Raw genomic sequence first — 26,722 nt, 5'->3', positions numbered from 1 at the left:
AAGTAGCCTGTTGTTTGTGAAATTAAAATAAACTAATTTAATAAAGCATCCAATAGTAAAGTTTAAAAGTATTTATCTACAGCGGACCAATGCCACTTTTTTCCCCAAGGACAAAATGTTTCAGTTCATCAAGATGGAGAAAACCATATCGGAGGCTATAGTGGCCTCCATAGGTGTTCCACAAATCTGTTAACGATTTTTTTTCTTGCTCCTTTCATCCCTCTTCTACAATCGGAAATATGGGACTCTCAAGAAATAACTGTTTTTTCTGGAACAACTAGAGGTGGATACCAACAATGTATTTTTGGCTACGCTTGATGTAGAATCACTTTATTCAAGTATACCACAACAGGAAGCCATTGTAGTAGCCACTGATATGCTTGAATAGCGTCCACTGCCACATAGAATACCAACAGATTTTCTCATGAGATCATCTTCACAAATATATATATATTTTTTATCAACTAAACAGATTTTTGGATAAGCTATGGGGACCACTATGCCTCTGTGCAAATCTTTACATGGGTGCTTTTGAAGCACAGTGGCTTGTTCATCATCATCCTTTCCAATCTCAGGTTCTGCTATAGAAACAGTTCATTCACGACTTTTTTTTTTTTTTTTTTTTATTATGGCAGAGAACGAGATCTTTTTTTGATTTTTTTTTTGGACTGGTTGAATTCTTTAAAACACCATTTAGAATCCACTGCTAACTTACATAATCGTCAAATATCTTTTTTGGACATTTGGATTTACAAGACCGAGAAGGGTTTTTCCACTTCATTATACCGCTTTAGTTTTAACACTTTGTTACATTTTACTAGCGCACATCCACGGGCCCTGAAAGAATGCCTGGCTTGCTGACACAGTTGGTTTCAGGTCTGTTTAATGAGAATTTTTGATTGCTTATTTCCCTTCTGCCATACCATCTTCCTCCATGCCACAAGATGTCCTTGTAAGGGGTCGCTATGCTTAGTAAGCTTTCCAATGGGTCCTTAATTCCTTACATACTTTTTTGGCAAACATAGAGGTTCACGTTTGTTATACCCATAAATAATCTTGTTGGAGGAGACAGATGAAGATGGAAGAAAACTGAATTCCCACAGCAAATGCTACCACCACGTACTACGGCCCACAGAAAATCAGAGCACACTTCCTTCCCTCAAGGACGGGATCAAGCGAAGCCCCGTCCACAGATGTCGCTTGAGTCCCTACGGCGCCCCTAGCTCGGATTCCGCTGGGGGCGCCACTGCCGCTGAGCCGTCACCGCAAGGTGGCGCTGTGGCTTTCTCCCGTCACACGCGGTTGACGTCTCGCTGGTTGTCAGTCTCGCCCGCTTCCGCATGTGGGCGGCCGCGGGAGTAGGGACCGGAGGTCTCGATTCTGTCGGCTGTTTCTCTTATTGTTACTGGACAGGGGTTGGGGAGGACACCGAGCAACTGCTCCAGGGGAAGAGGCAGGAGAGGGTCTAAGTCATGCGGCCGCGCGGGCCCCTGCTCTGGCTGCTGTTATGTTTTCAACTCTCCAGGGTACGCGGATCGCGGCCCCCAGCAGCCGGCGATCCCGGAGCGCGTCCCAAGGAAGGTAAGAAGGAGGGTCGGGCCCCTTGTGGTCAATGGTGCGAGAGTCACTCGCTAAGGTTTTCCGTGGCACTGGGCCGAAAAATTCCCCCGTTAGGGGGAAGAGTGGGCGAAAATATGGCTGTTCTGTATCTTTACTATGTTGTTGTTAACATCTTTCAGCATTTCGGAAAAGCAAAATATAAATACGTTTGGATGGGATTGGCTATGTACCAGATCGCTGCTCGATGTTAAATGCATAAAATGTTCCTAATGTCAGGAATGTTGGAGAGACAACGGAGGCATCTGCCCTGTGATAGAGAATAAAGCAAGAAAAAAAAGAGCCGGTTATGTATGATGTAGGAAACATCAAAAGGATCGTGGAAGGCAATGTTTTAATTTCGGGTGTTAGATGCAATGAAAATAGAGATCATAGACAAATATCAAGTCTCATGTATAAGGGATAAATTACATATAAAATGACGTGTTGATGAATTATAGAAGCATACATTCTTTTTTTTAGTACAAAAACATTTAAGATTCAGTATGTGAGTGATAAAAGTGTAATTATACAAGTCGTAGATTATCATTAATCGGATTTCTTCATATCATAAACTGTTGAACAGAAAAAGCACTTCTAAAGGTAATAGCCTTCCCTAGCGGTTATAAATCATAGAAGTAGTAGAAAGGAACTGCTTCATAAAAACGTGTGCGTCTTAACATTCACAGTTGATGCAGAAGTTTTAAAAGTTGTATGAGAAAAGCAGCAGATTCATGTGAAGAAGATACAAGTATAAAGAAAAGGCTACATTAAAACGTTTACGGCACCCTAAATGAGGAAATGGTCCATTAATGCCTAGAATTCAGTGTTAAATCCAGTGTGAGTGGCAAATGCTAAGCTGGGCAAGCATGTGCATGCACTTTTTGTAGGCACATTTCATCCATGTAATGTGCCTGTTGCCATGTCTGTCTGTACATATCTGTTGGAAGTCCTTTTTCTTTGGATGGACTTGCCTGAAATTTGGTAGGAGAGTGACTTACTGAGGTACCAAATTCCTGCCAGATTAGAGCCCAAACTAGCCAGCTATAGGGTCCCTCTAGTGCCAGGGGAGTGGGACCATCTCTGAATTGGCAGGAAGCAAAGTGTAAAACTCAAGACTAGGAAAGTGCCTTCCTAGTGTTCTCAAGCTTGATTGTAGTAGTTCTCTAGCAGAGCAAGTGGTAATTATTCAAATGTGTGAGCACTATTTAAGTCTGGAGTGGAGGAGCAGCCTAGTGTTAGAGCAAGGGTGCTCAGACTGGTCCTACAGTCCCCAACCAGTTGAATTTTCATGATATCACTAATGAATATGCATGAGAAATATGTGAATGCCCATAAATCTTATGCTGGGGGGGGCATAGAATTGGTTTAAGCATCACTGGGTTATGAACAAGGGAAATCAAATCTTGCTGTTCCTTGTGACCTTGGGCAATTCACTTCACCCTCATTGCCACATCTACAAACTTGAACTGATTTAAGTTATGTTACTCTGTTTAACTTATCTATTTATTCTGACCTCTTATTTGCCATTTTCCGACTACCTTTCTCTCCTGTTCCTTACAGTCCCATCCCTTGTCCCTGTTTGATGTACTTTCTACCTTCAGTTCAGATGTAAACCGGTATGATGTAACCACTAATACCGGTATAGAAAAGAATTAAATATATTCATTAATTAATTAAGGCATGCAATCATGCGTTAATGCCAGAACGCATTCGATAATACTATCGCACAGCGCAAATGTGAAGGGGCGGGATTAGGGAGGAGTTTGGGAGGGAATTATGAAAATGAGGGGCATTATCGCACCGTGCGATAGCATAACACATGCTATTGAACGGTTTTAATGCCGGAAATAACTACACCTTTTTCTTGGCGTTATGCTGTGCAATATGCCCAAAATGGCCATAACGTAATTCGTAATACATTTTTAGAATTGCATTTCGGCCATTTCTGGGCTTGATAGGGGAGAGGAGTGGAGTAGAGAGAGAGAGCCTTTGGGGAGGCCTTCACAGTATGCAAGTATTTATATGACTATAGGAAGGTCATTTAATAGCTTCGAGGTGTGTTGGTGGTGGTTTAGGGGCCAGTTCATCATGCAGAGTGAGACGTATGAACAGCACAGTACACTTCTGTGAAGATTAGATTTCATTTGGAGTGAGGAAAGCCTCTCAAAGATGAAACTTTGTACTGTTATCTCACCTTAGCTTGATGGTACCCTGTATAGAGTCCATCAAGCTAGGGTGAGAGAACAAAAAGATCCTTGTTACAAAAATAGTTTGTTTCAGGGGACACTTCCACTTTGGATATACAAGCTAAGTACTGCTTTAATATAAGGGTGATTGTGCTCACTTTGAACGTCTTAGGCTTGGGCATACTCCATGGTCTAAATTTAGTGTTGACTTTTTTATGTGCATATATCTAAAAAAAAATGTAAAAGTGTACCTCTCTGACAATTTAACCTATAAGAACGTGATTAGCTGGCGTAGTGTCGGGCCTACAAACATTACTATTTTGTACATATAAGTATAGCGATTACACTTCCTTTGAATTAAATGACCAGAAACTTTATTTGCTTTTTCTTATCTATCATTTTATGAAACCATGAATGATCAGCAAAACACATCTGTTATTTTTAATGCATTTCAAATTAAACTATTATGCTTCACAGAATAACACAATTATTAAACAATCCATAGCAATAAAGGAAAAATTAAAATGGTCCTGTTCCAAAGTTTACATACCCTTGAATGTTTGGACTGATAATATACACTCAAGTTGACATACACAAGTTGAGATTTATTTATTTTTATTTAGATTTTTATATTCCACTTTTCAGCACTTCAAGGTGTACATCAAAGCGGATTACATTAGGTAGTATAGGTATTTTCCTATCCCCAAAGGGCTTACAATCTAATTGTATACCTTTAAGTTATATCTGGATAACTTTAGACCTGCTATTCAGCAGATTTAATTGAATATAGGCACGTCCATCCATCCCATGACAATGAAGAGAAAACCTTGTGCATTTCATCCAGGACTGCACTGACTTTGGTGGTTACTAAAGCATGGGGAAAGCAAAAGAACTGTCAAAGGGTCTGCAAGTAAAAGTAACTCAACTTTATAAATTAGGAAAAGGATATAAAAAGATATCCAAAGTTCCCTATATATACCCGGATCAGTCCAGACTGCTGAGTTTTGCCTCCCTTCCAGCAGGTGGAGACAGAGAAAAACTTTGAAAGCACACCCCCCTCTTAGTCCGGTGTACAGCCTGCATCCTCTCAATATTTCTCTGTCTCCAGCAGATGGAGGTGGCATAACCTGTGGTTCTGACTATCTTCTCTCACTTAAAGAAACAGCAGGACAAGAGAGAGAATCTGCACCTGCAGCATCTGCCTTTTTGCTTTAATATTACAGTGCAGGCAGGGCAAGCAAGACTTTGAGCCTCCGAGGGGGTTGGCAGGTTCCGGTGTGACCATCCCCCCCTGGTAGCTAGCATAGCCAGAGCGGGGGTTGGTGGCCCTGTTTGCTCCCCTTTCTTGGGTGCAGGGGGTGATTACCGATGGTCCAGTCAATCCCCCCCCCACCCCACCCTTTTTGGATCTGGAGAGCCCATAGCCCTTGTTGGTAAAGTTTTGTTTAAAAAAAAAAAAAATCAAGGAACGTGTTGGCCTCAGTGGCAGGGTTGTGTGAGGTAAGGCGGTGCGGTTTCCCTTGTGTTTTTGGCTCCCGGGTCTCTCCGTGTCGGCTCTCGGTACTTGGCGCCCCCCCCCCCCCCCCCACGCTTCTCTTGACCATGCCGCGCGATCGGGCTTGCTCCGCCTGCGGGGAGCAATCTTCGAGGCTTTCCCGCGCAGGCATTTGTACCCAGTGCCTCCCCGGCATGGAGGGTTCTTCCGGAGCGGTGGGGGCTATAATGGGAAAGTCTCGCAGCACAGGAAAAAGACCCGCTGCTTCGGAGCTCGGCGGCCATCTTGAAATCTTTCACGGCTGCGAAAGAGAGGGCAGTGGGGGAGGGGATCTCCCACCTGATTTGTTGCTGGTTGCCCGCAAGTCCTGAGGATCCTCAGGACTCCCTTCATGATGACTCTGAAGATGAGCCCGATCCCGTGGTGCGGGATGTGAGGGGCCTGGCCAGTTTTTCAGTTGACTTTGTGCTTTTAATGCACAAAGCATATTTAGCTAGTTAGTCTCTTCTGGACAAGTCTCTTAAGAGCAGGTTGGTCGAGGAACCGCTCAGGAAGGTTCCTAGGTGGGCGGACCAGCAGGGGGCTATCCAAATTCAGAGAGTCCGGGCCCCCGCCTTGGGGCGATGTCAGTGAACGTCCCCCGGCAGACCCTGACCTCCTGGGATCCTTGGGACAGGACTCATCCTCAGCTCCTCCTGTCTTTACAGGGGCGGATCCGGATGACGAACTGAACAGGTCCTCTCCTTTGGATGGGGATGATCCCAAAGTCGTACTATTTGTTTATGAGGGACGAATTGGAGCCTCTGATACCGCATGTCCTGGCGGAGCTAGGTGTGCCAGTTCCCCAGAAGAACCTGTCACAGGGCACGGTGGACCCGGTCCTTGCAAGGTTGCGAGGCCTGGCCAAGACCTTTTCTCTTCACCTGATGGTCCAACAGCTGATGAATGGGGATACTCCGGAGATGGGGCTCAGAGTGGGCTGGGCCATGGACAAGCTCTACCCCTTACCAGAGGAGGTTTTGGAGCTCTTGAAGGTGCTTTAAAATGGATACTTCGGTGACAGCGGTCACGAAGCATACCACCATCCGGTCACAGGGGCTGCGGCAGGACCTGCAGGATAGGAACTCGAAGTGCTTCTCAAGAGGATCTTTAAGGTGTCGGCCCTCTGTATTTGGGCATCCGTTTACAGTAGCTTCGTGCTTCGAGCGAGCCTGAGGTGGGTTCAACAACTGCTGAGTGCCAGGGACCTACCACTTCAGGAAGCGGCCCAGGCAGAGCATTTGGAAGCGGCAGCAGCCTATGGAGCAGACGCTTTGAATGATCTTCTGCACACCTCCTCTAGGACCATGGCCTCGGCGGTGTCGGCGAGGAGGCTCTTGTGGTTGCGTAACTGGGCGGCTGATGTTCCTTCGAAAGCCCAGCTTAGTGCACTGCCTTTCAAGGTCAAGCTTCTCTTCAGTGAGGACCTGGAACAGCTAATTAAGTACCTAGGGGACAATAAAGTAGACAAGCTGCCGGAAGATAAGCCCAAGAGCACCAGGAGTTTTCTCCCAACTCACTCTAGTTTCTGACGGCAGCAGCACTTCTGCCAGAGTCTAGCTCCTGCAGCAGGCCAGAGGCCCACTGCGGGAAGGTCCCAGTCCTGGTCTCAGTCCTTCCGCGGTCGCAGACTGGGCTGAGAGGGGTCCAGTCAGGGGTCCCTTGGTTCCAAGTCCTCACAATGAGAGATGGCCAACCCATTCCCACATTCCACGGATTGGAGGACGGTTGTTCTGTTTTTACGGGGAATGGGTCAAGATAACTTCAGACCAATGGGTTCTAAGAATCATAGAACATAGCTGCACTTTAGAATTTGCTCGATCTCTGCGAGACTTGTTTATGGACTCCCTCTGAGGCTCCCACTTAAAGACTCAAGTGGTTCGACAGACCCTTCAGCAGTTGCAAGGCCTGGGGGCCATTATTTCAGTGCCTCAGGAGGAGCAAGGAACAAGACATTATTCCATTTATTTCGTCATACCCAGAAAGGAAGAATCTTACCGTTCCATTCTGGACCTGAAGAAGGTGAACCGGACCCTGCGGGTCACAAGTTTTCGAATGGAAACCCTGTGATCAGTCATTGCGGCTGTTTGCAACAGGAGGTTCCTGGCTTCTTTGGATCTGACGGAAGCGTACCTCCTCATCGTGATCCGCAGGGATCACCAGCGATATCTCCACTTCATGATACTCTGTCAGCATTTCCAGTTCTGTGGCCTGCCTTTCGGCCTGGTGACGGCTTGCGGGTGTGGGTACTGTCAGACAATGCAATGACAGCCTATATCAACTGCCAGGGAGGAACCAGAAGTCACCAGGTGGCATTGGAAGCAGAGCTAGTGATTGACCTGAGCAGAGAAACATCTGGACTTGTTAGTGGTGTCTCAAGCAGTGTGCAAGCAGACTTTCTGAGCCATCAAAGACTAGATCCCTGGAAGTGGGAGCTCTCCCTAGATGCCATGTCACTCATCTTGCACAGATGGAGGTGCTCCTCATCTGGATTTGATGGTGACTCGAATGAATGCCAAGGCTCCATGTTTCTTCAGTTGAGAAGAAGGGGTCGATGCCCTGGTACTCCCCTGGCCACACAATGTTCTCCTGTATGTGTTCCCTCTGTGGCCTCTAATAGGCAAGGTTCTACGAAGAATAGAGATTCATCGGGGAAGGTGATTCTAGTGGCTCCAGAGTGGCCTCGAAGACCCTGGTTCGGAGACCTGATCAATCTCGCTCTGAACTGACCCTTACGTCTCAATCATCTTCCGAACCTGCTTCGTCAAGGCCCCTTTATTTTTCGATCAGGCCAATCACTTTTATCTAGCGGCATGGCTTTTGAAAGGCGGCGATTGAGGAAGAGAGGGTATCCAGAGGATGCGATTGCCACTCTTCTTCGAGCCCAGAAACCTTCCACTTCCTTGACCTATGTCAGGGTCTGGAAAGTGTTTGAGTCGTGGTGCTGCGAAAGGGGATCTCCCCCTCCAGTCCTTTGTGGCTCATAATCTGGCGTAATCTCAGTAAAGGCTTATTCAATTCCCTCAGGGTACAAGTGGCAGCCTTAGGGAGTTTGAGAGGAAAACGTTTTGGGTCATCCCTAGCGGCCCACCCCAATGTCGTGCGTTTCCTCCGTGGAGCGAAGCATTTGAATCCTCCGGCTCGTCCTGTCTGCCCGTCCTGGAATCTTAATTTGGTCCTCAGGGTGTTGTGTTGTGATCCTTTTGAACCCCTGAAGAAGGCCAACTTGAAAGATTTAACTTTTGAAGGTAGTGTTTTTGGTGGCAATATGCTTAGCTCGGAGGGTATCTGAGCTTCAAGCTCTATCTTGCTGGGAGCCGTATTTGCAATTTTCGGACTCTGGGGTTTCTCTTCGAACGGTTCCCTCCTTCCTTCCGAAAGTTGTTTCAGCCTTTCACTTGAATCAATGGGTGGAACAACTTTCCCTCAGAGAGCCGGAGTCGCCTCATGCCAAGGAGTTAAGGTCTCTGGACGTCCGAAGAACTCTCTTGCGCTATCTTGAGGTCACTAATGCTTTTCAGGTTTCGGATCATCTTTCTATTTTATGGCGTGGTGCTAAAAAGGGTCATAAGGCATCTAAAGCAACCATTGCCCTTTGGCTGACAGAGGCCATTGCTTCCACTTACATTTGTCATGGACGGACTGTTCCTGATGACTTGAAAGCCCACTAAATCCAATCTCAGGTGGCTTCCTGGGCTGAGTGTCGGCTGGTTTCGCTGCAGTTGATTTGTAGGGCAGCAACGTGGAAGTCCTTGAGTACCTTTGCAGACACTATCGTTTGGACGTGCAGGCCCCTGGCGCTGATGATTTCAGAAGCAGCGTCATTCGAGCTGGACTCTCGAGGTCCCATCCCAGTTAGGGAAGCTTTATTACATCCCAGCAGTCTGGACTGATCCGGTACATACAGGGAAAGGAAAATTTGGTTCTTACCTTCTAATTTTCATTCCTGTAGTACCACGGATCAGTCCAGATGCCCGCCCGTGGGAAGGGACAAGGTGTTACGTGAGAGTCCACTTGTCTTCCATTATCCTTTTTGAACCCTGTCACTGCAGATTATTTAGGGGTACAGGTTTCTCTGTATCCTTTTCACAATCTCACAGTTTCATGATGTACATAGAGGGGTTATTTCTTTCTTGTTCTTGCCTTGAAATGTTGTTACTGCTTTGGTAATAGGATGCAGGTTGTACACTGGACTAAGAGGGGGTGCTCTCAAAGTTTTTCCCTGTCTCCATCTGCTGGAAGGGAGGCAAAGCCCAGCAGTCTGGACTGATCTGTGGTTCTACAGGAATGAAAATTAGCAGGTAAGAACCAATTTTCCTATTTGAAAACGCCAAGAAGAAGAAAATTATGGGTTCTGTTAATACCAAGCCACGGTTAAGTAGACCAAGAAAGATTTCAGAAACAACTGCCAGGAACATTTGTCTGGATGCAAAGAAAAACTCAAGCAACTTCTAATGAAATACAGGCTTCACTGAAACAAAGTGGCGTGGGTGTTTCAGCATGCATAATAAGGAGATACTTGAATAAATATAAGCTGCATGGTAGAGTTGCCAGAAAAAAAGCCATTGCTGCACCATCGCCACAAAACAGGCCACTTACAATATGCCAAACAGCACCTAAAGAAGCCTCAAAACTTCTGGAACAAAATAATTTGAAGTGATGAGACCAAAATTGAACTTTATGGACACAACTATAAATGCTATGTTTGGAGAGGAGTCAGCAAGGCCTATGAAGAGAAGCACACCATCCCTACCATGAAGGATGGAAGTGGATCTCTGCTGTTTTAGGGACATGTGAGCTACAGCAGCTCAGGGAATTTAGTCAAAATTGATGGCAGGATGAATGCAGCATCTTATCAGAAAAGATTGGAAGATAATTTGCATTCATCAGCCAGGAAGATTCACATGGGGTGCACTTGGACTTTCCAACATGAGAATGATCTGAAACGTAAGGCTAAGGTGAACCTTCAGTGGCTGCAGCAGAAGAAAGTGAAGGTTCTGGAGAGGCCATCACAGTCTCCTGACCTCAGCATCATTAAGCCATTTTGGGGAGAACTCAAACATGCAGTTCATGCTAGACAATCAAAGAATGTGCAGGATCTGGAGGCTTTTGCCAAGAGGAATGGGCAGCTTTAACACATGATTTCTCATAAAGGACCTCATTCACAACTCTCACATAAGACTGCAAGCAGTCATTGATGCAAAAGAGGGCAATACACAATATTAAGAACTAAGGGTATGCAAACTTTTGAACAGGACAATTTTATTTCCTTTATTGCTATGGATTGTTTAATGATTGTGCTATTGTACAATCTCTAATCTTCTCTGGTCTAGACTACTGCAACGCTCTCTATTTAGGACTTTCCGATTCTATAATTCATCCTCTGCAAATTGTTCAAAACAGTGCTGCTCGTATTCTGTCAGGTACTCCCATTCGAAAACATATTACACCCATCCTTCAATCCTTACATTGGTTACCAATAAAATATAGAATAAAATACAAAGTTCTTACTGTTATTCATAGCTTACTACATAACTCATCTTCCACATGGCTTTGCTCATTACTCCGTATATATAAACCCACCCGTCATTTAAGATCATTAACTCAAAACTTATTAGACATCTCCTCCCCACGACAGGCCAGACTTGATATTACTAGAAGAAGAGCATTTTCTGTAGCAGGACCCACCATTTGGAACTCGATACCCAATTTACTTCGTTCAATATCCAATACCCAACAATTTAAGAAGACACTAAAAACATATTTATTTCAATTAGCATTTAATATTCATCCACAACACACTACGTCAAATAATCAACATTTAGCAACCTAATAATTTCTTCCACATCTTTAACATCACCCTGTTTCCACCTTACGCCTTCCCTCCTCCCCATTCATTTTCTCCTACCTTTTTCCCTTCCATAAAACATCTTTTACGGCCCAGCTCCACTTTTACTTTTTATTATTTAATTTAGATTTTTTTTTGTTACCATGAGGTATATACCAATTATTGTATTTTAATTTTATTTAATTTTATCTTTAATTTTTAACTCTATTTATTTTATTTTTCATTTTACAATGTAAACCGTTTTGACAAAAAAACCTTGTTTTGAAAAACGGTATATAAATACTTTTAAATAAATAAATAAATAAATATTGTTTGATGCATAAAATACTTTGCATGTGTTTCAAATTAAATTAACAGCCATGTTTTCTGTTCACTCATGTTTTCTTAAAATGCTAAATCTAATCACCAAAGCCCAAAATCAACGTAATCTGAGGACCAGCACGTAACACCACAGTCCACAATGTCTCTCAGCAATGTCCTTATTAATCTGTTCCACTGCTAGTATCTTATATCTTTCTTCTTGTTATTGAATTTATTTTTATTTATATTTTTGTAGGACCTTCAAGTACTCAGAATGTACAAAACATCCTGTTTTTACTCACAAGTCCAGTTGTATTTTATTTTATTCATTATTCTCTTTTTTTCACTTAAAAATCCCCATATTCAGAGGTTCACCATCTATTCAGAAACTTTTGTACTATATTGAGGATCCCACATACAAGCAGTCTCTGTTTATCATACCAACATTTTTTTTGAAGAGTGAATATAAAACACCACTTATCTCAATGTTCCACTACACATCTTACAGATTCTGCCAGGGGTATGTAAACTTGAAGAGTACAACTGTATATTCTTTTCACTCACGGAATGCTATACATGTATCCTTTTTGCTTCATCACCCATTGCTTAAATTTCTGGGTGTGTGGGTGGTTGAGAGGAGCGTGAAAGAATTTTCCCAAAGTATGGGATTCTATGGTGATTCCTTGCTGTGATGGTCTTTAAGTGAATCCCCATTTATATATTGGAATGTGCCTAAAACTGCATGATAACTTTAAGGTGACAACTCTAAATAGCCCTGTTGCAAATAAAACATGTGTAATATTTTAGGATAAATTCAATAGGGTTTTGGAAGTCTGATATATCGTGAAATCAGCTGCCTGTATTGGGGGGGGCGGCAGTTTTGCCCTCAGCCAAACATGTTATGCCATTTTAGTATCTTTTGGTGCCAGATGATGCAGGCCCTTTTATCGTGGGCGAAAGGGCTTTGTGTCTCCTTTCTGTGACTGGCATTGCACTGAAATAGACTTCCATTTATATTTGGCGAGCCCTGACTCTCAATTATCATTACTTTGCTGCTGTTGCATTATCCTAGCGTCTGCTGTTATAATTAGGCTGTGATGTCCTTGTGCCTATTAGTGATGTTCTGTCTGGTTCTTTTGACTCTGTGGTAGCAGGACCTCCTAATTCAAGCTTTGACATTTTCTCTGTTGGAAGACTGGATTAGAATTTCTAGCTTTTATAGCGTTCTAATGTTGTTGCATGGCTAGCATTTCTAAGATCTGAACAGTTAGAGAATCTCACTTTGCAGACGATTCCTTGGTGTTCGGGTCAGGTTTATTAAGTTTGGTGGTTGTTATGTTTAATGCTTTTGTTTTTAATTCTTATTTTTGTATTTTTAACTTTTGTATACCACATTGAGCAAACTAATTTGGCGGGGGAGGCCTTCCCTAAAGCAATTAAGAACTAAAGGGTTAACAGATACAAAGAACAATTACAAATGATCAAACTTCTGTAAACAATAGGGTGGGCTAAACTTTCCAGATTTTCACAGCTGTTACTGGGTAGTGCAGGGCTGGAAAAATCCCAGGCACCGGGTCACCTACCCTCTCTGGTTAGGATTGGACTGGAGAGATGCGCCTATTCTTGCTGCTGCAGGCCTGGGGCAGACGCTGCTGCATCTGGTCCAGTCAAGGAAGAGATGCTGCCGCCTTTGACCTGGGCCAAGGAAAGATGACACTGCAGGCCCAGGCCGCCAAGAGATGCCTCTGTGACTGACCCAGGCCAGGAAAAGAGCTGAAGAGGCTGGCGGGGGGGGGGGGGTGAAGAGAGGCGAGAAGGAAGGCAAGAAGTAAAACAAAATTGGGAAAAATAAATATATACAATTTTAAAATGAGCAAAATATGCAAACAATTTTAGACAAAAAAACCCCAAAATACTATTGAATTTTTTCCTTGACTCCTAAAATGTTTTGACTGGTGCTCAGTGTTTCAGAAAATGTTTCCACCCTTGGGGCAGTGGTACTGCATGGTGTGGTTTGCTGGAATAAGTTGCTATATTCACTTCCTTGTGGTAGTATTGAAAGAGAGATTATTTGAATATGAGCTGCATACTTAAGTTCCTGTTTTTGGATTGTTACATCTATTTGCCGAAGCAACTAAAACATTGAGGGGTAGATTTTCTAAATCTACACGCGCGAACAAAAGTACGCGGGATTTTATAAGATACGCGCGTAATCGTGCGTATCTTATAAAATCCGGGGTCGGCGCGCGCAAGGGGGTGCACATTTTGCAACTTGCGCGCCGAGCCCTGCGCGCGCGCTGCCCGTTTCCCTCCAAGGCCACTCTGAAATTGGAGTGGCCTTGGAGGGAACTTTCCTTCGACCCTTCCCCCTACCTTTGTTGGCAAAGTTACGCCGGCGCCAGAGGGCTGCTGGCGTGCCATTACCCGACCCGGGGGCTGGTCCAGAGGCCTCGACCACGCCCCTGGGCCGGCACCACGCCCTCGACATGCCTCCCCTTGTGAAGCCCCAGGACTTGCGCGCGCCGCCGAGCCTATGCAAAATAGGCTCGGCGCGCGCAGGGTGGTTTTAAAAGGGTTACGCGCATAACCTATGCGCGTAACCCTTTTAAAATCCGGCCGAAATTGAGCATCACTAATGACATTTCCCTTTATACTGACACTAAGAATTCTTCTGGGCGCCTAAAATTCGGTGCCTGCTGCTAGGTGGAGGAACGGGCAGGAGGAGAAATTGCTGCTGGGGCCAGAAAGAGGAATTAGGGGCTATGGAGCAGTGGCTGCAGTGGTCAGAAGCAACCATTGGGCTGCAGAAGAGGAAGGATGTGGGAGAAGAAAAAGGTTTAGAAGGGAAAGCAAAAAATATCAAAAGAAAATAAGCGAAAAGGAAGAAAAAAATAAAAACAAAAATTAGTATTAAAAAAAAAAAAAGCAAGCAATGGATATAAAGAATGTTCTTCTTGGTTCCTAAGAATTTTGACTGGCACCTAAGCTTTCTAAAAATGTTACTAGCTGCAGTCCCTAAAATCCCTTTTTCCTGTAATAAAAGAAAACCAAAACAAATTAACTGGACACTGAAGTAGCAGAACATTTTATTTTTATAAAGTTAACAAAGTACTTTAAATTGCAAATATATGCAAAATAATGCAAATTTACTGTATAATTGCTACAGAATATTGAAAATTCAGCTGCTGTGATTCTAATTAGATGATTTTGGTGAGCTTTGCTGTGCATGACATCCAAAATGGGAGCACTTAGGGGTGTGTAAGAAGAACTCACTTTTATGGGTAGCATTACAGTCTAGCAATGCTGACAAACAGACTTAGTCTAAACAGATTTGTGGCCTGCAAAATGGGAAATGGGACTGAGGTCACTGTTGTAATAAAATAAATAAAAACTACCTACCACCTAAATTCTTTCCCTGGCTGCCCTCCAGCTTCTAGTTCTGGAAGGGAGTCTGCTTTGAGTCGTGGCAGACTTTTTACACCCTCAGTCCAACCACTGCCCTGTGGTATCCGCACTGTCAGGAGGCCTAATCTAGTCGAGGAAATGACACTGTCCCTGGAATGAAAGAACACATACACTTACATCCCTTCTGCAAAAAGCCTCTTGTATAAACCCAAGTAATCCTATATATAATATAAATAACAGAGAGACAGGGCCTAATGTACCTAAAGGTTTTTGGTTTTGATATATAGAAATGTCAGTAAACACGTCATGGGATACACAATGGGAGAAAATCCTTATGGGAGCAGACTTGTCTCCTGAAAATGTTATTTAAGAACACTGCTGAAATGTGTATTTCAGTTGCTGAAGAGGTCCTCGGGCTGGATGAGAGCAAGAGGCGATGGCAGAACAGGAAGTGCCAAGTCGCAGCTTACCAGTTAAAACCTCTGGTCTCAATTACACTCCCTGAGCAGCAGTGTCTACGACTCCTGACTACCGTAGGAGTAAACTGAGCAGGTGTTGCCATTCTAGATACAGCAGTTATATGTGATAGACATAATCATCTCAAACAGCATTCTTTCTGTGGCAGTGCCATTAATGGAAACACTTGGAGTTTTCTGGGTCTGAGGGTCAGATAGGAGAATGCATAACTGTATGGCAGAAAAAAAATTTAAAAATTAAGAGATTTTCACTGTGGACTTTCATTTGGGCAAAACATCTCTACATTTTTACTTAAAATGTAACTTGATTGATACTGGTAAATGATTGCACTACATGCTGTCATGCCAGAATTTATTGGCGTATTAAGTATGTTATAATACCAGCTCTGTAGTGGGACTATGAGACAGTAACGTAACATTGTCTGTTCCTTTGTGCGTTACTTATTTATATTTGGGAACAATATTTGTGCTTGTTTTGTGTTGTGGTACAATAAATGGAGAACAAGCAATCCCAAGCCGAGATTTATTTATTATTTATTTATTTTTAATTTTTGTAGACAGAAGTTCCTGTATATAATACATATCGCGCCGGTTTACATATAAACTGAACAATCGCCGTGAGGCGGGTACAAAGAACATGAGATATAATGAACAAAAAAGGCAACAAAGAACATTTAGGTACAATAGAGGTATACTGAGGTATAATATAAACATTGGGCTATAAAGGATGAAACCTCAAAATAATACTAAGGTATAATATAAACAGGGCTATATAGGATGAAACCTCAAAAAGAACTTAGGGGAATGCAATGCTAATGGGAAATACTGGAGTAGCTGATGCATAACCGGTAGAGCTGAATCAGCTAGCGGGCAGTAATAGTGGGAGGATTATCTCTCCATGAAGGCCTGGCTGAATAGCCATGTTTTCAGCTTCTTTTTAAAAACCAGGGGGCAGGGTTCTTGGCGGAGGTCCGAGGGAGGGAGTTCCAAAGGGGGGGACCAGCTGTGGACAGGGCACGCTTCCTTAATGAAGTTTTAGCAGGAGGAGTGTAAAGACAGATACACTGCTTCTTGTAGTGCTGTGCATTCAAATGTTAAATATTTTTGTTGAGCAAGAAGTTCCACCCAGATCTAAAAGAGCATGTGCATGAAAAAACATCCTGTCTGAGTCCTGACGTTCTCCTGACATCCTGAATATTTGGTGTGGCTGGGACATGCACACAGTGATTTCTTAAGCTTTCTTTCCATTCAGAAAGTAGGGTGAAATAGGTTAATTTTCAAACCTTTTTAAAGTCCCAAGTCACGTGACATTCATTATAAAAATGTTGTGTGGTGTTCCAGACTCAAGAACAGGCTGTGTGAACATGGAGAGGGCTCATGGCCAAAAGGACTAAGAAAGCACTGAAAACCCCACCAATGTCTCTTCTAAATCTTAAAACAAAGGGTGCAATGGGGTGAAGATAGACCTGGACCTATCACCACTGAGCAGTGGTCCAGTAACTTTTGAAATTAACTGACAGTCCTGCGTCACGGCAGCAGCCTCTGGTGGCTTCTCCACACGTTGGATGTAGTTACATATACATTTTTGTGAAAGGAAAGATGCCCGCTTGTTAGTTCCTTGCTTCTGTGTTTGTGTTGTATCTCCAGGTGTCAAATGCAGGTTTCTGGTACTCCTCAGCACAGCCAGCAGCTCCCTGGCTTATACACATCCAAAAAGATGGCAGTGCTTTATATGAGGGCTTTTCAAAACCACCTGACACATTTTTCCTTAATGTATAATACACATTAAAGCAAGTTATAGTGGCTATAGAAAGTTTTCCTAGCATGTAGTCAGATGGACTCAGGACCAATGGTATAGTGTACTCCTGATAGTAGATGGGAGACTGAGTCAGATTTCAAAGCGGATGTCAGCCTACATACACCTATGCAGGAAGCTCTGCTCTTCAGTATTTCTCCGTCTCCTAAAGCAGATAAGGACACATCCACACACTAGAATAGTGTTAGTAATTCTAAAACAAAGAAGAAAGAAAACTTACCTCAAGAAGACTAGCCCCGCTCTCCTGCGGTGATACCTAAGGGTCCCTCCCCCAGTCGAGAATTCCTGAGGTGATTTCCGAGATCCCTCAGAGGTAAGCTTCGGTCCGGTAGCAGGCTCCCGGCGTTGACTTAGCCTCAGGGTGGCTTAGAGGCAGCGGGTGTTGAATTGAGCGTGGCGGTGAAGGTATTTCCCTCCTCCCCCCCCCCCCAGCCGGAGACCACCCAGCACGAGACCGGGAAACGCCGAGACCAGGTAAGGTAGAAACTCTTTTAAGTCTCCAGTCTCCGAGGCTCGAATAGCCACACAGATCGTCCCTTCCGGCGTCTGTTAAATCAGGTTGAGCAGCTCCATCCGAGCTAGACCCCGATCCGGTGCGAGGGTCCACACACGTGGAGACCTTCCCGGGGGGGGGGGGGGGTCGCCATCTTGCCCGCATGGTCGTCTGCGCCATTTCCCCCCTCCTTGACTGCTGTATGCCCGCACAGCGGCGAGCCAGGCGCACAAACAACTTTTGCGCACAGCGACGCGCGCAACTGGGCCGTGCGCACAGCGGCCCGCACAAATAGGCCCCTGCGCACAGCGGCACGCATATCTCGCCCAGGCACACAAAGGGGTAGCCTGCGCACGCATCCCGCACGCACATCGTCGGCGCACCCAGAGTGCACAACTAAGCCTCCCGGCTCGCATACCAACGCGCACAGATGAGTTTAAAATCACTCCACGCGCACAAGTCATGGCACCACCGGCCAAGAAGATCAGGGAACAAGCCCTCTGTCCAGCCTGCCACCTGAGAGCTGCGCAACCTGAAGTGGCCTCCGCCTTATGCCAGCAGTGCGAAGAGGCTCAAGGGGAACCTAAGCAAGGCCCCCCCACAGCCAGTAGAGGGTTCCGGATCCACTAATGATAATACTCCGGACCTCTGTATCTCCGACTCGGCACCTACACAGGAAGGCACCTCGGGGACTTCCACCATAAACCCGCCAGGATTCAGTATGGACCCAGGAACCTTTTCCTGGGTGGAATTCTTCAAAGGGCTACAAACCTTCATCCAGGCGCAATCGGTACCACCGGCGACACAGGCCCAGTCTCCACCTGAAGCACAAGATCTTCCAAGCACCTCTCGGTCCTTTCGAGACGTGCCCTATCTAGGCAAGAGCCTCCCTATAGGTGATACAGACACCTCAGGGGACAAGACTGACTCCCTGGAGGAAGGGGCAATCCCCCTCCAGGGACGGAACCATACCGAACCATGCTGCGATTCTTCTCCAAAGACGAGTTACCAGCTCTCGTGTCTCTCACACTGAAGAAGCTGGCCATTCCAGACATGGGTATCACAGCGAAGCCAAAGACGAACCCCGTCCTGGTGTCCCTCCGTCAGGCCTCATGCTATTTTCCAATGTTGCAGGCCGTACAGCAACTGATTGACCTGGAATGGAATGCCCCAGAGGCCAGCTTCAAAGGAGGACGGGCCTTAGAAGCTCTATACCCCCTTGAAACCCACTTCCAAGGAACTCTTATGGTTCCCAAAAGTGGACGCCATGGTCTGCACTATCTCTAAGCGCACAACCATCCTGATCGAAGGAGGATTTTAAACACCTCTATCATATCCCCCCTCAGTCGTCTCTTCTCCAAGCTGAAAAGTCCTAACCTCTTTAGTCTTTCCTCATAGGGGAGTTGTTCCATTCCCCTTATCATTTTGGTAGCCCTTCTCTGTACCTTCTCCATCGCAATTATATCTTTTTTGAGATGCGGCGACCAGAATTGTACACAGTATTCAAGGTGCGGTCTCACCATGGAGCGATACAGAGGCATTATGACATTTTCCGTTTTATTCACCATTCCCTTTCTAATAATTCCCAACATTCTGTTTGCTTTTTTGACTGCTGCAGCACACTGAACCGACGATTTCAATTTGTTATCCACTATGACACCTAGATCTCTTTCTTGGGTTGTAGCACCTAATATGGAACCCAACATTGTGTAATTATAGCATGGGTTATTTTTCCCTATATACATCACCTTGCACTTATCCACATTAAATTTCATCTGCCATTTGGATGCCCAATTTTCCAGTCTCACAAGGTCTTCCTGCAATTTATCACAACCTGCTTGTGATTTAACTACTCTGAACAATTTTGTGTCATCTGCAAATTTGATTATCTCACTCGTATTTCTTTCCAGATCATTTATAAATATATTGAAAAGTAAGGGTCCCAATACAGATCCCTGAGGCACTCCTTAAGTCACCTTGATTAATAGTAAGTTATGGACGACTGTTCCAGGAACTTGTCCAATCCTTTTTGTAACCCAGCTACACTGTCTTAACTACATCCTTTGGCAATGAATACAGAGCTTAATTGTGCATAGAGTGTGAGAATTTTCTCCGATTTGCGTTAAACGTACTACTTGCTAATTTATAATCCATCTTGAAGTGCTGAAAAGTGGAATATAAATTTAAAAAAAAATTAATTAAAAATTAACAGAGTGGCCCTCTAGTCTTAATATTATCTGAAAGAGTAAATAATCGATTCACATTTACTCATTCAAGTCCTTTCATGATTTTATAGATCTCTCATATCCCCCCTCAGCCGTCTCTTCTCCAGCCTGAACAGCCCTAACCTCTGTAGCCTCGCTCTATAGAGGAGCCGTTCCATGCCCTTTATCATTTTGGTCACCCTTCTCTGTACTTTCTCCAGTGCAACTATATCTTTTTGAGATGTGGCGACCAATATTAAAGGTCTAACCTTGGAGCAATATGACATTCTCCATTTTATCCACCATTCCCTTCCTAATAGAACATTGTTTGATTTTTTTGACCACCACAGAACACCAAGCTGACAACTTCAATTTTTCTTGGGTGGTAATTCCTAATATGTTACTTAACATCGTGTAACTATAGCACGGGTTATTTTTCCCTATATGCATCACCTTGCACTTATCCACATTAAATTTCATCTGCCATTTGGACACCCAATTTTCCAGTCTCTCAAGGTCCACCTGCAATTTATCACAACCTGCTTGTGATTTAATCTAAATAATTTTGTCATCTGCAAATGTGAAATCCTTACTTATCATTGTTAGATAAATTTCCATCCCTCTGAGTCAATACTTGTTGGAAACACCTTTTCTACTTTTCTCCATTTATTGTGCCTTTTGTTCTGACAAGTTCCCTAGTCTATGCTAATGAGAACATCCACATAACATGGCCACCACCCTGCTTCATAGTAGGGATGGTGTTGGCTTTGCATCAAATATAACACTTTGCAGTCAGCCAAAGAGTTCTATTTTAGTTTTGTCAGACCACAAAATGTTTTGCCACATGGTTACGGTATCTGAGGAGTGTTCTTTTGCATACTTCAAATGGAATTCATGGTGAGCTTTGAGTAATGGCTTCCTTCTTGTGACCTTACCATACAGACCAGATTTGTGGAGCGCTTGGGATGTCTTTATCATGCGCACTTTGACCAGTCTTGGCCATGGAATCCTGTCGCTCTTTCAAATTGTCGTTGGATTCTTAGTTGCTTCCCTAATCAGTCTCCCCCTTGCTTAGTCACTCAGTTTGGAGGAACAGCCTGTTGTAAGCTTCCATTTCATAATATTTGTCTTGACCGTGCTTTGAGGGATATTTAAGGACTTGAGAATTCTTTTATATCTATACCCAGATATTTGACCTGGAGTTCTTTGGATAGCTCCTTGGTGCTCTTGGTTGAGTTTTTACTTTGAAATGCACTACCCAGCACAGAGAGCCAACAGGATCTGCTGAATTTATCTTCTCCATGTGAATTGGTACAGTTTAAAAAGGTGGTCCAATTCACTTGGTGCGTGCTTTTGAAGGTGATTGGTTACACCAAATCTTTAAAATTTTAGGATTGCTATAGAAGTATAAATGGAGTGGACACATGTCCATCCAAGCTATTCCATCTTTTTTACTACTTCATTTTCTAAGGAATTCTGGAATATATTTTTCACTTAGCAGTGGGGTAGGATGTACTGATACATGAAATAAACACTGGCTTAATGCATTTTACTTCCAGGCTGTAAGGCTACAAAAGATGAACATTTTGAAAGGGGGTATAGACTTCATATAGTTTCAATAAATTATTAGGAGTTCTGTTTTTCCATTCAGTGTGTAAATGATCAAATAGCAGATTTGGGTAACTTGAAGTCTCCTGCTTGTTATCTGTCTGTAGGTGACTTCACTTTCAGGAGAGGACTGATAATTTTGTTACTGGCTGGATATGTTGTCATAAACATTAATTCTAGTAATCTACAGTGAAAAATTTCAGACTAAACTGTATAAAACTAACATTTTTATCCATCATCATACCATGAACTATAATGTGCACTCAGCCCAGGGATTCTCCGATTGAGTTGCTGCAGGTAGTTGTGCTTGGCTGGGAATAAAATCCAGGTTTAGCAGCTTGGCATCTCATAGGGTTTACTTTGGTGCCTTATAGAAACATCTTTGACCACAGTAAGAAAGTTTGTTTTTTCTGTAAATAGATTTGAATGTCTTAATGAATTGATTAACCAGCAGTGGAAGTTGCCTGAAAAGAAGTGACTTTGTTCAGTAGTGTGGGTCTGTGTTTCATATAACATGGAAATGCTGGATGACACATTGCTAGCATCCGAGTTCAGAAAATTGTGAATAAGTTTGCATCTGTTCATTTGATCTCAGTTATAGAAGGAGAGGTTTTCTATCCACTTCTCTCCCCACATGTATCTTTTGGTATTCACCACATTTTCTTCAGATTCACAGACTAAGGGCTGGCAACAGTTGAGTAAGGTGCTGTAATACATTTTATTTATTTTAAAAGTGTATATTCTGCCTATCCAGAGTACTAGGTGACTTTCTAACCTATTTGTAATGGGGGATGTGGGAGAGTACTGTAGACTGCATGTAGGTGGCACTTTTGAATGCAGGATGAGGTAAAAAAAAAAGTGTGGGTCTTAGCAGGCTTAATATTAAGTGGAGAAATGTGTGTGTTACCAGGATTTTTCTCCACTCCACTTTGGCCCTGGTGAAATGAAGCAGAGGAACAGCAAGTGTTGAATTCTACTCCTGGGGGAATTATGCAGGCAAAACTTTAAAATTCTGCATACTTTATTTTGGTCAAAATAAAATGTAATTTAAAATATGATACAGAAAAATTATTACTCAAAGATGCAGAGTTTTAAATATTGTGAGGAGAATTCCCCTAGAAGTAGACTGTAAGTGTTTCTTCTCCCAACTCTCCTGACCAAACCCCTACCACACAGCCCTCTCAGGCCACAACAACTTCTCATCACTCTCCCCTTATCTCTCTCCAGGCTCAGTCCCTTGCACTCCCTCCACCCCAACCCTCCATTCCTAGAGTTTGACACCTCTCTCATACAGACTCTCCACACAGGCTCTCTGTCCATGTCTCACAAGCAACCTCACCCAGGTTCCCTCTTGGGCCTCTTTATTCTCTGTCTTTAGCCATCAGCGGGATGGGATCCGCTTGCAGCCAGGCTTCTCTAATTTTTGGCCATTACACGCACAGGCTCCTCCCTCCCTTTCTCTTGCACAGGCTTCCTCTCTCTCCCTCTCTTGCACGCACCTTCACACAGGCTACCCCCCCTCTCTTGCATGCTCCTTCACACAGGCTCCCTCCGCTCGCGCTCTCTCTCTCTCCCCTTCACACAGGCTCCCCCCTTTTTCCCTCTCGCTCTCTCTCGCACGCTCCTTCACTCGGGCGCGCGCTCTCTCTCTCGCACGCTCCTACACACACACACACACACACACACACATATGCATACAATATCTTATTACTTCAACGTGCACATTCATACAGTATCCCTCTCAACACACAAACATCCTCTGAATCCTACATCCTTCTTCTCTGTCACATAGGCTTGTGTGCTCTCATTTTGGGCTTCTCCATCTTCAGCTGGGATGAACTTAGTCTGCAGCTGTCAGGGCCTCTCTCTTCTGTCATCCATGGATGTAAGCGAGTTAGGGTTTGCTTGCGGCCCGCCTGGCTGCCTCTATCTTCTGTGTGAGCAGGGATGGGCTCTGCTCTTGGCCTGCTGGCCCTATCCAAATTCTGCGCAGAATTTGAGAATTCTGTACAAATTCTGCACTGCACAGTTGTGCAGAATCTCGCCCAGGAGTAAAAGTTACTTGTACTTCCCTTCTCCCTTTTGGGCATATCTGAGAGATAGTGTTGGCAGGTCAGCAGCATGAGTGCACGATGTGCCTGCTTGGTTTCCTTCTTCCCTTGGAAGTACATTGGGGAGCAGGAAGAGCAGCAGTCTCTGGGCTCAGAAATGTGTGCTGCCAATGTATCTCCAGGCTTTCAGCTTGCTGTCACTCACTGCTATGCCTCAGTGAAGCTGAAAGAAACATCGGGGAAGGAGAGTAGAACGAAGGAGTCAACGGAGGAGGAACATGGGCGAGTAAACGTGGTAGGGATAACACAAATTATAGAAGTGGGAGAAGACTGAACATGTAACAAGAATAAAATATGAAAAGAATTGAGGAAAACATGCCGCCTGGATGAAGGTGTAGGTGGGTGACTAAGAGGGTGAGAAATTAAAGGACCTGGTAGAGAGGACAACCTCCTCCTCCTTCTCCCCCCCCCCCCCCCCCCCCGGGCCCGCTTTAAACTGTGCTTGCAGAAAAGATTCAACAGAAGAGAGAACTGCACAATTTAACAAACCACAGCATGTAATAAAAATGTTTTGGGATGCAGACTTAAAACAGCATGCATATTCATGTCTCTTTGCTGTAGTATACCCATATGTTCAGTTACTGGAGAACCTGCTGTTGAAGGGAGCTGTGCCAAGCTTCACGGAAAGATTTTGTGCTGTTCCCTTGGAATAGCTTGTGTGTGGTACTGAGTCTCCCTTACAAACTCAGACCGCAGTAAACAAACTGAACTCCCCCCCCCCCCCCCCCCCCCCCCCCCCCGAAAAGTTATTTATCCCTGAAAGGCAAGTAAATACTGCATGGAGGAAATGTATTCTGCCTGAGAACCATTGCTGTGATGGCTCTGCTGGTAGGGTGTTAAGATACAGAAAAGCTATGCCTCAGTGGAGTGGAGGAGTAGCCTAGTGGTTAAAGCAGTGGGCTATAAACCAGGAGACCAGGGTTTGAGTCCTGCTGTCGCTCCTTGTGACCTTGGGCAAGTCACTTTACCTGCCTCAGGTACAAACTTAGATTGTAAGCCCTCTGGGGATAGGGAAATACCTACAGCATCTGAATGTAATCCACTTTGAAGTGCTGAAAAAAGTGTGAAAATTGGAATATAAAAATCTAAATTTCCTAGCGTGCCAGATGGACTCAGGACCAATGGGTATAGTGTACTCCTGATAGCAGTTGGAGACGGATCCGATTTCAGTCTGATCTCAGCCCTAGTACATATACCCCTGCAGGAAGTGCAGCTCTTCAGTATTTTCCGTCTCCATAGCAGTTAGGGACTCTATGCACGCTAGCATGGCGTTAGAGTAAATTTTACCAAAGAAATCTTACCTCTACAGACGAGTTCCGCTCTCCTGCAGTGACACCCGTTGGGTCCCTCCCCCAGTCGAGATTCCCGAGGTGATTTCCGCGATCCCTCGGAGATAGGCTTTGGTCCGGTGGCCGACCCTCAGCGGGGACCTAGCCCCCAACATCGAGTGAGGCTGAGAGGCAGCGGGTGCAACCTCGAGCGCGGCGGTGAAGGTGTTTTCCCTCTCCCCCCGCAGCCGGAGACCGCCCAGAACGAAACCAGGACGCACCGGGACAAGGTAAGGTAGAAATCTATTTAAAAGTCTCCAGTCTCCGAAGCTCGAGGAGACGCACAGGTTGCCAGCCGGGACCAGTGCCACCGGGTTGATCTGCCCTAGCAGGGCGAGACCTCGGTCAGATCCGAGGGTCCTCCTACGTGGAGACCTTCCGAGGTGGTCGCCATATTGTCTGCGTGGTCGCCGTCACCATTTTGGCCCTGTCCACCGTCTTGATCCGTGCGCACAAATACCTTGTACGCACAACGTCGCATGCACAAGCGAAGCGCATAGCCACACACTCACTATGTCGGGCGCATAATTTCGACCCGTGCGCACAATAGCGCGCACATCTCTATGCAGGCGCGCACCAACCTACGCGCACAACTTCACACACCGGAGCGAACAACTGTATTGTACGTGCACAACTGTATTGTACCCGTACAAGCCATGGCACCACCTGAAAATAAGCTCAAAGCTCAGGGCCTTTGCCCAGCATGCCACATTAGAGCTGCACAGCATGAGGAGGCCACGGCTCTGTATACACAGTGCAACGAGGCCCTGGGGGACCCAACTCATGGCCCTCCCCAGCCGGTACCGGACCCCAGCCTCTCGAGCGGTACGCCGGACCTAGCATCATACAGCAGGACCTCCCCTCAAATGGGGCTCCCCAGGGACACGGCGCCCCCTAGTCTAGACCCAGCTTCTATCTCCTGGGTGGAATTCTTCAAAGGTCTGCATACTTTTGTCCACATGCAACCGGGGCCTCCTACGATGCGGTCACAGGCCCCACCAGAGGACCTCAACATGCCAGGACCCTCTATGCCCAGGGAAGTGATCCCACCGCCCAGAAGCCCCACCTTTGGGGACACAGACATCTCAGATGAGGAGCCAGAACCCCTGGCGGAAGGGGAACTCCTCCGGGGACAGAACCCCACCGAACCATGAGACGCTTCTTCAACAAGGACGAGCTTCCAGACCTGGTCACACACAGCTTAAAAGAGCTTGCCATCCTGGGCACAAGTGCCTCGGGGGAACCTAAGACAAACCCACTTTTGGAGGGACTTCGTCAGACCTCCCGCCATTTCCCACTATTATAAGCCGTCCAGCAACTAATTGACCTGGAATGGGATGCCCCAGAAACCACGTTCAAAGGGGGCTGGGCTCTGGCAGCTATGTACCCTCTGGACCCAGCTGCCAAAGATCTCCTGGCATGTCCGAAAATGGGTACCATGGTCTGTGCGGTCTCAAAGCGCACTACTATCCTGGTGGAGGGAGGAGCAGCACTCAAGGATGCTCAAGACAAACATCTGGAATCTATCCTCAAACAGTCCTTTGACGTCTCTGCTATGTCTTTACAGATCGCGGTCTGCTGTGCTGTGGTGACACGCGCCTGCTTAGCACAGACCAGGAGCAACACTCCTGGGGAAGCCCTGGAACCAGCTGTATCATTCCTCGTGGACGCCGCTTCGGATCTGGTACGCACAGCAGCTGGAGGAGTCTCATCTGCCGTGGCGGCCAGAAGACAAATCTGGCTCCGAAACTGGTCAGCCAACGCATCCTCCAAAACGACTCGCAAGGATGCCTTTCAAGGGAACATTCCTTTTC

The 26,722-nt window shown here is 45.2% G+C and overlaps 1 protein-coding gene across 1 annotated transcript in view; it reads left to right on the top strand.

The window, feature by feature from the left end:
• Positions 1-1,323: 1,323 nt before the first annotated feature.
• ADAM17 (ADAM metallopeptidase domain 17) overlaps positions 1,324-26,722 on the top strand; it is a 204,536-nt gene continuing 179,137 nt past the window's right edge. Inside the window, 1 exon segment of the mRNA XM_029595847.1 lies at positions 1,324-1,581. Within this exon segment, the coding sequence (XP_029451707.1) occupies positions 1,473-1,581 (109 nt within the window). The 5' untranslated portion in view covers positions 1,324-1,472.

Source organism: Rhinatrema bivittatum, chromosome 3 (genome assembly GCF_901001135.1).
Source record: "Rhinatrema bivittatum chromosome 3, aRhiBiv1.1, whole genome shotgun sequence".
NCBI lineage: Eukaryota > Metazoa > Chordata > Amphibia > Gymnophiona > Rhinatrematidae > Rhinatrema > Rhinatrema bivittatum.
The sequence above is the reverse complement of the archived record's forward strand: the minus strand, read 5'-3'. Positions and strand labels throughout refer to the sequence as shown.